At 49.6% G+C, this 12,772-nt stretch overlaps 1 protein-coding gene across 2 annotated transcripts in view; it reads left to right on the top strand.

The window, feature by feature from the left end:
- CDH23 (cadherin related 23) overlaps nt 1-12,772 on the top strand; it is a 234,593-nt gene that overhangs the window by 167,926 nt on the left and 53,895 nt on the right. For both annotated transcript variants that reach the window (XM_032949465.2, XM_032949466.2), the window contains exons 34-37: nt 740-841; nt 2,236-2,385; nt 4,728-4,856; nt 8,690-8,818. In XM_032949465.2, coding sequence (XP_032805356.2) covers nt 740-841; nt 2,236-2,385; nt 4,728-4,856; nt 8,690-8,818 — 510 coding nt within the window. The remainder of the gene's footprint in view (nt 1-739; nt 842-2,235; nt 2,386-4,727; nt 4,857-8,689; nt 8,819-12,772) is intronic.

Raw genomic sequence — 12,772 nt, 5'->3', positions numbered from 1 at the left:
GGTTCTTTCGTGTATGGCAAATTTATATCCAGAGTAAAAAACTTACAAGACTAAAACACTTTGCGCAGCCTAACAATCTTGGGTGTCCCTCGCCAATTTCCGTGAATGGGAATTGCCTTGTTTACAACACCTCTGTGCCCATTTAAGCACCGTAAATCCGAATTCACGCTGGGCTTCATACAGAAGTGTGGCTGTGTGTGTGTGTGTGCATGCGTGCACGCTTGGCATGGTGGAATCGTGGTGAGTGCACTGCACTACGAACTCAGCCATCTGGGTTGCATTCGCAACCACAGCTCATAACAGTGGCCAACGATATCAGAACCGGTCCTCGCCTAAGTCAACTCAGCCAGTCCCGAGTGCAGTGTCAAAACATGGTGAGAAAAAGCTGGCCGGGCGTGGTTCTAGACACACCATTTGCCTCATATGCCATTCTGCCCTTAATAGGTGCTCACTATCAGCACTTGCCTCAGCAGCCTATACAGGCCGTTTCAGATGCGCTTCTGTAGCCGTCTGGAACGCTGGAACGCTCTTCCGATATTAAGAAATCACTAGGTTTGAAAACTAATTTCTTTAGAACAGTTTTTTGTGTTTAGTTGTCCCCCTTCCCCCCACACCTCCAATTAGCACGGTTGGCTACGTACGGTGCGAAAAGAAGTTCAACAAATGTATATACATACAGGGAGGGCATCTTTTGTACGTTTGCTGCAGCGATAACGCGGAATTAATTGCCGCCCTGCAGGGAGAGATCACGACCCAGGCGGCGTTGGACCGCGAGGCCACGGACTCCTACATGCTCACCGTGCTCTCGCGGGACGGCGGGCCCCGGGAGGCCATCGCCGTAGTGAGTTACTTCGCTCGGGTTCGCTCGGCGCACGTACAATGCCGAGCGTTCGTCGTCTACCCAGACCGCAGCGCCGAGGGTTCAGCTCTGATTAAAAAAAAAAATGTATTTCTTAAGTTACACAACGAACGGTTTCCGATAAAAAAATATATATTCTCAGTGGAAGGCGTTTACGGACGGGAGTCGGTTGGGCTGAAACGTTGGTGGGGGGGGGGGGGGGTGACAGATAAAGAATGGGCGAATTCGGGAAGCTGGCAGATGCCGATGAGCGGCGATTCTCCGTTCTCGCCACGTGAATTAATGCCGCCGCAGCCCGCGGATGGCCCTCAACGGAGGCGATGTCGCGGGATAAAATAAACGAGGCAATTTCCGCGCCCCGCAGCTCTCTCCGGCGTCCGGGAGAACGGCGGTGGCAACGGCGATCCTCCGGTGTCCCCCGACCTACGGCCACCCCTCGTATATTACACTCGGCGTTCCATTTGTGCACAACAAGGCCCACGATACGAGCCGAATGAAAATGTGAGGCACAGCAGTGTGGGTGAACAACCGCCACCTTGGGTTCAATTGCTTTTTTTCCCAATTTTAATGCTTTGTTCTCTGAATGTCCCGACATGACATGGAACTTCTGATAAATGTGCAGAAGGTAAAAGCGTGCTTTGTGTGCGAGTGCATGTGTGTGTGTGTGTAAGTGGATGTGTCCGAGTACGTGCGTTTACGTGTGTGTGTGTGTGCGTTTGCGCTTGCAGTGTGCTGAGCTAATGCATGCTCACCAATAAACCTGGTGCTTATGTTTGCTGTGGTGATTATGGGAATATCGCAGCTTTGTTCCAATTAAATGTTAATGTCACCTGAGCACAGAGAAACGAAAACAAACGTGGGTCCAGTGACATAGTAATTACATTTTGTATACTGGACGTGTTGTGATGGAGACTCATGAGTGGCAATGGGAGGGGCAAGATGAGTCCTAGAGAGGATCTGAAATTTGACAGGAAAGGTGCAGCCCTGCGTTTGCTTGCTCACGCCACTGCTGGTGGAAGGGCCTCCACTCGAGGGATCTCTGGAGAGCCTCTCTATAGGCCTCTATATAGGCATCTAAATAACCCTCAAGGTATCACGTAGGATACCCTGGAAAGAATAGTACACCGTATCTGGGATCATCGTTATTGTGTGTTGTTGACAGAGGGCAGTGCAACAAAATACATTGTTGCACTGCACCACGCTTCAATGTTTATGCGTCCCGCCTTGACCAAAACCGCATTGGCCAGCCCAGCGTGGTGAATTATGGTCAAGTGACCCCTCACGGGACGTCGGGAGGGCCTCGCCCAGCAGTGCATTGTGGAGAGGGCCACGCGTGCACGTGCGTGTTGTCACTCGAAGGAGCGTGTCGCCACTAGGTGTACGTGAATGTGACGGACGAGAATGACAACAGCCCCGAGTTCGAAGCGGGGAGCGCGACGTTGGTGGAGGTGCGGGAGAGCGCCGCCCCGGGCACGCTGCTCACCGTGCTGCACGCCACGGACCGCGACGCCGGCAGTAACGGCACCGTGAGCGCACGCGCCCACGCACACACGGGCACAAGGATCCCCCCACCCCCCTTCCCGTGTAGCCTGTAGTAGACTGTCGGGGCAAGTGCCGTTAGCGAGCACCTACGAAGGCCGGCACGGCACACGAGGAGATAGGTGGCCAGCACCACACCCGGGGACCTTTGTCTCCCTCGTGGTGATGTTGAAACATCGTACCAGGTGAGACTGAGTCGACCTAGGGGAGGTCCAAGACCGGTTCAGAGAATCGTCACTGGTGTTGGCCATGAGTGGGAATTGAACTCGGGTTGCTGGGTTCGTATCGGAGTACGCTAACAGCTACCCTTCCGCGCCGTCCCTCCACACACACACACACGACCAGACAGACAGGTTTCTCAAGAAGGCTCATTCACGCAGTTCAATGATATCAGCACTGGGAGAGAGGACTGCGCACTGAAATTAAATAAACCACTCATGCGTTCACCCGGCCGCTCTCGTGCGGCCGTCTAATGATATTCTAACTCGCCCGCTCATGCGCGTGCGCTAGAGCTCACCGAGTCAGCCATCTATCGTCGCTCGCGTTCACCAGTCCAATTCAACGCTCGATCTCATATCCACGCGTACACCCAGGGTCTCGACGTGGCATATATTTATGGCTTTGGGAAATAAGGTTCTACAGTATGATGTTTAAATCTGAGTTAATAGTTGTATCGAGGTCACTGTCTCACTGTTCGGAGAAACAATGCTGTCTGTTTTGATTTACCTGATGATGACTGTTTGCGTTACAGTCGAAACGTCGTGAGAATTGTATTGTTTCATATATTATTATTATTTTATTGTTTCCCTTCAACGTGACTTTACCGAAAGAACCAAGCATATATAATGCTATCTGTGTCGTGGTTTCTTTAATTAGCCACACCAGGTGTGGCCACCTGCACCCAGTGCTGATGAACATAAGATCAGTCGCAGAGGGCCCGGGATCTGACGACGATAGACGGGAGCTGCACCATTGCCAACTTAAGAGCGATTGACCGAGCACCATTGCCCCCTCTCCGCATCGCCTAAGCGGCCCGGATGCGGGCTTGCGTGAAAGTGGTGGCTCTCTCGTAAATTTAGCAGCCGCGAATGATTAATGGGCACGCAAGATGCGTTGATGCCATGCCCGTTGCGGTATCTTCGTATTCTCCATCCGGATAAGTGGCCCATGGCAGCATCGCAACGGCGGGGGGGGGGGGGGCTTCGTGGTGCAGCACCGGTGGGGAGGGCCTCTGGAGACTTGCGAATGGGAACGATTGGATTTCAGCGCTGACAACGTCGATGAGTGCCGCATTCTCACCTCCTGCTTCGATCCATTCCTCTTCCCCACTTCATTGCTCACCACTTGCAGGGACTAATTAAGCATTTTTCCAAGAAGCGGATTGAAACAATATTTGAATTTCTTTTTTACGTTTTGTATTAATTGTCTCTTTTGCGTGTGAGTTATATTTCAATGAGCTAGCACCTGGCTTTAAAAAAAAATTATTGGAAATTAATGCACGCACAACAACGTCATTTCTCTGCTGTGTTAAAACCTAATAGAAATGTCATACTAATAATTTTTTTAAAATATTATATTCATGTATCACGGGTATATATCAAATTACTACAAATTTAAACGTGTGAGTTATCCATGTGATACTCACACAATATATGCTAAATGGGGAAATAAACATGAGGAAAATACAAACATTTCCACACTACATATCTGATTGACATTAACTCTTTATCGTTATACGTGAAGTAAACTTGAAAATCTAAAATGTAGCCTTCGTATTCCTGGCCTTAAAAGTAAGAGATGAGAAGTCAGTATGAGATTATTTTGATTATTTTCTGCTATAAATGTCCAAATGATGAGGTCACTTTGTTGAGCTGTTATCATTTGTGGCGAGGTCGCTTCTGAAAAAAAAGTTAATACCTCAGTGGGCTTTGCCTGGTAGGATGGGGATGGTTTAGTTGAATGTGTTTGGGTGATTTGTTGACCTTTCTTGTACTTTGCACTACTATCACGTTGTTGTACTGTTTGTTGTTGTAACGTTCTTACCCCGTGCCCCTACTGGATATCTGTGAAAAATAGCTTTATAGCTCATCGGATTCCTCCAGTCTATATATATTTTCTGCTTCTGATAATGAAACATCACTAATAGTGAATGTGTCTTGACCCAAACTCAATTGCAGTGTTGCAATATTATAAACAATCCCATCTCAGCTCTACCCATCACTCACACTGTGCGGGCATTCCACTCACAGTGCAGGAGAGAAGCCACCGCCTTTCCCACCGGCCCTAGCGGGCGGGTCGTCGTTCTCACTTGAGTCATCTGGACCCACAGGTGAACTACACGATTGCGGATGGGAACACGGGGTGGGCCTTTTCCATCTCCAGAACGTTGACGGGAAGTGGGGAGGTGCGCGTGGCACAGCCCCTCGACAGAGAGACCGTCGAGGGATACTGGCTCCGGGTGAGACAACACACGCACGAGCACACCAATACCTGCCAGTCGCCCCGAAGTGACGGTGACGTCACCACGGCGCCTGTGCCAGGCCACGTGCACTTTGAGACCACGTGAAGTGTCGAAGGCTCGCTGACAGGCAGCCACGAGACAGCCCAGCAGGTGCCATGGGTTGGCTGAACGAGCACGCACGCACGGGCACCCACGTGGGCTTGTATGGCGCAGTGACTAGAGGGCAGCACTCTCGCCAGTGACGTTTTCGCTCGGGCTTCTGGCCTCAGTACCCTGTCAAGCAATAGGCCGTTAATTCGTTTGCACTTCTATGTATGTTGAACTTCTTTCGCACCATACGTAGCCAACCGTGCCCATTGGTGGTGCGGGGGAAGGACAACAAAATCATAATCGTTCATTCACCCAAGAATCTGATTTGTAATATTTATTTTTGCAGCTTGTATAGCGCCTTTCATAAACTCTCAAGGCGATTTACCAACACAAAACAATGAGATTGTGGTTGGGTAAGAAGTGGCTTTGGTGTAGTTGCTGTGTTGTTATTGTTGGTCGTGTTGTGGTGCTTGCCTGGACAGCCAGACGAGCATGGTCGCAGTAAAGGTTACCGAATAAAATAATTCGTCCCAGAAATATTTGTTAAAATTAAAACAACAAAACAATTAATTGAAGGGTTCTAATGACAGATTTGGAAAAAAAAACATGCTTACTCTACTACCCAAAATGAAAGGAAATGCAAAAAGTAAAGTTCAATGCGCTGAAGCGGCAGTTCACCGTGTCTGCGTCCCCAGGTGGTGTCCTTTGAATGTACTTAATACGATATTGTGTCTGGATAAGCCCTGGAAATGGAACATCTCATTAGCAAGGGTGTCCAGGGTGTCCAGTGACACACACAGTGCAAACACGTAGTGACACGCATGTACAGTGTACTTTTATACGGTAGCAAACATTTAAATAGTGTAGCACAGAAACAAGACAGCCAGGGCGGGTAGCATCGCCCCACAATCAATCACAATGATTGAATCACTAAACAAGGTTTGCAAAGCAAGGCTAAAGATAAATATAAGAAAAACAGTTCCACACGTCAATTTCGCAGAATATATTTTAATCATTGTAAGAAGGAAGCAACTGGAAAGCACAATTACGTTTGTATATCTAGGGAAATTATTGGAAGTGAACCGGCGTGTGAAAATGTTCAAATAAATAGGCGTCATGGATGATGATGATGATAGATGGTTGTTGTCCTTCCCCCACACCTCCGATTAGCACGGCTGGCTACGTATGGTGCGAAAGAGGTTCAGCATACATACATACAGATGATGACGAATGAACCCTGGAATTGTGCAGCAAAACGAAAGCGGCGTCACAATAGTAGACGTGGCCAAAGCAGACTTTGTTGAAAAGTAAAATCATAATTTGATGTTTCCTTTATCATGTTTAGAACGAGTCAGTTTATATTATTTAGGGGAAGAAAGATACACCTTAATAAAGTGAAAATGAATGAATGACCTACGTGTTTGAAAATAAAAAGTAATGGGTTCTTGTATTATAGCAGTAATGACCTTGAGGTCACGAGTTGCCTGTTGCTATTAAACAGATATGGAGCGTTACTCATAGTATGCCAAAGAGCAACGGAGAGGAGGACTTTGAACGTGGCGAGAAGGGACAACGTCATGAATTATGATTTGTGAATTAAAGCTCGGATAACAGACACAATTTACACATAAAAAAAAACCTCAAATGGAACTTGGCAGGACATCAGTCTCGGACTTCGGATGACAAACGGGCCAGATTAGGGATGGAATAGGGGGCTCTAAAGGGAATGAGAGGGGTGGACAGAACATGAGATGTTGGAGGGGGGAGGGGGGAGATTGGGAAGATGCGGAGGAGCACAATGGACAGAAGAGGTGGCAAGAGATTGAGGGAATGGTAGACATTGGGGAAGGAGGCCTTGCCCAACAGTGGGATGGTTAACTAAACTAAAACTAGATTTTTTTTATTTTAACCAAGTAAGGCCCGCTGAGCTATATAATTATTTTTCAGAAGCAACCCTGCCACAGATGATAGCTCAACCAAGTGGCTTCTCACGTGGAAATGTATAGCAGCCAAATACTCTTAAACGCATGTTAATTCTAAATGTGGGGGGAAAAACCGGAGGACCATGCGACCACGGGGGAACATGCAAACTCCAAATATACAGCAGGCGTCAGGTTCGGGATCAAACCCACGCCCTTCTTTATACCAGGCGAGGTAGTTAACGTCTCGCTACCATGGTGTGCCCTTAATGGCTTACAAGAGAAAGGAAGGAGTTCACGTGATTGAAAGAAATCCTCTATGCCAGCTCACGACCTGCAGAAGGTGGTAAAATCACTTTTGCTTATGCCTTGGCCCAGAGTGTACGGGACGTTTCTATTTTTGCTGCCAAAAAGGTGACACATTCATCGCGTTAGTGGCCCCCCTGCCTCCCCAGGCATTCCAATCACTGTAGTTTTGCCCTAATGGCAATTTTTTTTCTGTTACAGCAGTGACTACTCGTTATCTCAGCGTGAAAATTGATCTGCACAGCATGACAGAAAATTTGAAATAATTCAATTCCAATCCCATTGTTGTGACCATGATTATCAATGTGACTGTAACTTTCCTCTTGCTATGTTGGTTTTGTGATTTAAGCACCGGGATTTTTAAAAAATACAATTTCAGCAACTGCCTTACGCAGTGCAAAGAGTCCTTCCCGCGTGTACGGGCAACGAAACAGCATATCCATTAGCGTCTGTGAGCCAATGATGGAAATTTCACGTTCCCAAAGTCAGGTCCAGTCTATCCATGGAATGACAACAGAGGGTCGGTCATTCTCTCAACCTGAGAGGGATGTTAGACTGAATCGATCCTTCATCACGACTTTAACCCATGAGCTTCTCATTGCGAGATGAGCACTCGTAGCAGAGCTCCACTTACCAGGATTTGTTACCAGAGCTCGTGACACCGGGATACGTGTCATCACACCGGGACACACGTCGTTACACCGGGTTGCGTGTCGTCACATCAGCATGCGCATCGTCACATCCAGATGCGCATCGTCACACCGAAATACGCGTCGTCACACCGGAATGCACGTCGTCACACCGGGATGTTCATAGTCACACCGGGATGCGCGTCGTCACACCGGGATGTGCACTGACACACCGGTATGTGCATCGTCACATTTGCGCTGTACATCGTTACACCTGGATGCGCGTCGTCAAACCACGTTGTGCATTGTCACACCGCGCTGTGCATCATCACACTGAGATGCACGTCATCACACCGGGATGCGTGTCGTCACACCGGGATGCGCGTCGTCACACCGGGATGCGTGTCGTCACACCGGGATGCGCGTCGTCACACCGGGATGCGCGTTGTCACATCGGGATGTGCGTCGTCACACCGGGATGCGCGTCGTCACACCGGGATGCGCATCGTCACACCGGGATGCGCGTCGTCACACCGGGATGCGTGTCGTCACACCGGGATGCGTGTCATCACACCGGGATGCGTGTCGTCACACCGGGATGCGCGTCGTCACACCGGGATGCGTGTCGTCACACCGTGATGCGTGTCGTCACACCGGGATGCGCGTCGTCACACCGTGATGCGTGTCGTCACACCGGGATGCGCGTCGTCACACCGGGATGCGCGTCGTCACACCGGGATGCGCGTCATCACACCGGGATGCGTGTCATCACACCGGGATGCGTGTCATCACACCGGGATGCGTGTCGTCACACCGGGATGCGTGTCATCACACCGGGATGCGTGTCGTCACACCGCGCTATGCATCTTCAAACCGTGGGGTGCAGATCGTGGCACTGGATGGAGGCTCCCCACCCCGCTCCACCACCTTCAACTTGTCCGTCATCGTGCTGGACGTGAACGACAATGTGCCCATCTTCCTGAGCCCCGGCGGCTACGCCGTCAGCGTGGTGGAGGTGAGTGACGGTGGGCACGCACACGGGAACATATTCAGATGTGTTGAGCTCAATATTTAACTGTGTATCGCTCTACCATCGCTGCTACGGCAGCTAATCTTCCCGTGACCTTTACTCATTGATTCCTCGACTCAACCACCACACGACAAGCCAAACAACAACTGCCGTTCACCACTAAGTGGCGTTGACGTCACCACGGCCATGCTAAGCCCACTTTGAGGCCACGTGGAGTGTCGAAGGCTCGCTGCAGGAGGTCACGGAACAGACACAGATGCCATAGGTTGGCTGACTGAGATAACTGGCAGATGCACCAACTGTGCTCCCCAATGTGCCAACTTTCTGTGTTTTAGCCGCACGATGCTCTGCTCGTTGTTCTGAGCATCGCTCGTCTGCCCTCCGTTGTTGCTGGAGGGTGACTGCCTCCAACTTCCCAGCTACGTCCTTCATGAACCTCGTTCACAGAGGCCAATCTTGACACTGCTGGTACCAGTCATCGGCAAGTCCAATCAGCTCCACATCCTTCTGTACCAAATCAGTCCATCTCTTCTCTGGTCCATGCATTGCCCATTTAGCCCCAACTACCCAGCCAAACAGAAGCTGCTTGGGCATGTGGTGGCTGGGCATGCGGACTACATGACCAAGCCAACGCAGTCTTGCTTGCCGGAGGAGCTCCTCACACAATCCAATGTGGTTAAACCCAGGATGGATCATAGGCAGGCTAGCCTGAATGTTTCAAACTGGCGCAGATGTCCCTTTCGAGTGCTCCACATCTCGTAAGCATAGAGAAAGGAGGGCATAACTGTGACCAAGAAGACCTAGAGCGTTGTATGGAGCGACAGGCCAGGTAGCTTCCACACAGCGATACACAGCTGATGAAAAAATAATGGCGCTCAAACTTTGCTGATCTCATCAAGGAGCATAAACCGTCATGCAAACTCCGATCATCCTCTCAGCGGCTATTGGCTAGCCATCGAACAAATACTGGATCGCGCGCTTTCATAGGCACTTCTGCAGCCGTCTGGCACGCTCTTCCTTCCGATATTAGGAAGCCACTGGAGCTATGCGCTTTTAAATCAAGATTAAAAACTCATTTCATTAGAACTGCTTTGTGTGATAAGTTTGTTGTCCTTCCCCCACACCTCTGATTAGCATGATTGGCTATGTACAGTGCGAAAGAAGTTCAACATATGCAGACTGCCCAAGTACGGAAACTTCTCCACTCTCTCCACAACTGCCCCATCTCTCATGGGGAGTTGAGGGAGGGGAGCGTTTGATGACATAAAATACCCAGGCAGGTGCTTTATTTTTGTGGGGATGATGGTAAGGTGCCATCTCTTAGTAGCTTGCTCCAGGTTCAGCAGTAGCATCTCCAACTCCTCAGAGTGCGCAGCAAACATGAGATCATCCTCATGTAAAAATATGGTTGACCAATTAGGAGCTGTCCCTTGACCGCACCCGGGCATCGCTCAGCCTCCCAATGTATCTATACCAGATGAAAATTCCGCCGGTACATCCATGGAAAGCTTCTTGAACTAGGTGGTCAAAGAATAGTGTAAGGGCCAAAGGATATACCTGTCACACCCCAAAGTTAACAGAAAATGGCTCCAACACCTGACCACACAACGTCACCTGGGCCTGCCCACTATCAGTAAGGTCCTTAATGATTGTGAGCAGACAGTCTGGGACTCCAAAAGCATGAAGATTAACCCTAGAGCCCTGGCCTATTTATGGTATTGTCGTGGGTTCAAGGAGACTGGAGACGACTTGTAGAGGCAACACGTTTATTTACAATAACGGTAACAATAGCAGTCTTAACACAAAGGGGCAGCGGCCCCTTTACCTACTACCTGGGGACGTACGACCCCCGGGCTAGCGTGCCCTATCACTCGGACCACGGGCTCTCTCTCCTCCGGCTAAGGGTGACCTAGGGGAGGCTATACTGACCCGACGCAGCCAAGGTACGGGTCCCGACCACTAGCCCACTTGGTCCCGGCCCTTACAAGGACGTCGGGCCCGGGGGTTCCCAGGGTCTCACCACTGGCCCACTCGGTCCCGGTGCTTACTAGGGCAGCAGGTCTAGGGGTTCCCAGGGTCCTAGGCTAGCTGGTCTTCAGGCTTCGGTCTTCAGACTGGCCCCAGACTCGTCCAGAGGTCCGGCTTTTATCCACCTCCCCAGGTGTGTCCGCCCCTGGACACGCCTCCCTTCCAGAGAGTTCCAGGGGGGGGTCTCGGGGGATCCTAGAAAACCCCGCAGCCCCCCCCCCCCCCCTCTGCTTTGGGACTGCGGAATGTAGCAACCCTCATGCTAGCCCAAGTTATGTACACCTCTGCTGTCCCATACGGACAGAGAAAGTGGTATCCATGCATAACCACCCTGGTGTGAAACCGCATTGGCGCTCCGAAAGCTTCTCCGCAGCATGTCTGGCAAGGTGATGTTGAATTATTGTTTCCAGGACCTTTCACAACAACACAGTCACTCACCCACTCACCCACCCACTCACCCACCCACTCACTCACCCACCCACTCACCCACCCACTCACCCACCCACTCACCCACCCACTCACCCACTCACCCACCCACTCACCCACCCACCCACTCACCCACCCACTCACCCACCCACTCACCCACTCACTCACCCACTCACCCACCCACTCACTCACCACACTGCAGGTCAAACACTTCCCTTTCTCTTTTCCTCGCACTGCTCCACTTCGGAATTCTCTCCCGATGTCTATTTTCTCAGGTTTGTATAACCTTACGCAATTCATCTATTAAATAGTGCTGCTTGTTGCTGGATGCTTGGTGTTTTGGGTCTTTGGGCCTGTGCCCAGAGACTGATATTAAAAACAAATAAATTGTTAGCACATTTTACAGTGAAAATTGCAACGAAGCTCCCAGCTATGCCTGAAGCAAACTGCAGCAACCCGTCCAATATGTAACCTTTGTCTTATTAGGCGAACCTAATTTGTGTCGATGGTTGCACTCTGTAACACAATTTTTGTTCCTGGGTAGTAAGTTTATTTCGTAATTGCTTATGCCTAAAAAGTATAGAAATGGCTATTATTCCCCACAAACTTTGCTTTTGTGACCAGGACAGTGATATTTTGAAATTGACCTATTTTCAATGAGAAAACGGGCGAATTTGTGTTTTTTCGTTCATATAAAGTCAGAAAAAACAACATAAATCAAAATTTACATGTATTTATACTAAAGTAATACAAAAATGACTACAAAAGATTTAGAAGTGATTAGTTTTTCAAGATTTACGATTTGCTGTAAATCACTTTCACGAATCAGCCCCCAAATGTAGTCTCCCATCACGTTCTCGTTCTACTGTCCTTGGTAGCGGCGTTCAAAGTCCAGTATGGGGCCATCCATTTAGTGCATACGCAAAAATCTGTCAAAACTTGACCCCTCCCCCCCTCCCTGTACGCACGCGTACTTTTTACACCCCCCCCCCCCACCTGCTTACGTACGCTTGACGCACCCCCCCCCACCCCGAATCCTATAGAATGGTCGATATTTAATCCACGCAGAAACGATCAAGGATTAATAATATTAACGTGTTTAAGCAAACAGATAGTCCACCGCCGGCTGCATTAAATAATTAAATTGCGTACTTTTAAAAAGTTTGTATAGTGTCCGCTAGGTTCAAACGCAGACTGAACCCAGTCGAACAAGTTACGTATTATAGGAATTTCGTCAACACACGCAATGTGAGGCTAAAGCACAGCAGTATTAGCTGCAGTCTGCTGGGCCGCCGTCTCAATATCCACAGCGTTGCTGACATCATCATCATCATCCAGCTTTTGATTGTTCTCACTGTCAGAAGACTCAGTAGTATGAATGTGCTGCTGTAGTTTTACACTGGCCTGCGATGAGTGATACACGCCGCACACGGGACATGTGCGATTGATAATTTCAGGTTGTGCTAGTGACGGACAGTGCATATC

Source organism: Petromyzon marinus, chromosome 8 (genome assembly GCF_048934315.1).
Source record: "Petromyzon marinus isolate PM22_M1 ecotype Great Lakes invasive population chromosome 8, UKy_Petmar_22M1.pri1.0, whole genome shotgun sequence".
Taxonomy (NCBI): domain Eukaryota; kingdom Metazoa; phylum Chordata; class Hyperoartia; order Petromyzontiformes; family Petromyzontidae; genus Petromyzon; species Petromyzon marinus.
The sequence above is the reverse complement of the archived record's forward strand: the minus strand, read 5'-3'. Positions and strand labels throughout refer to the sequence as shown.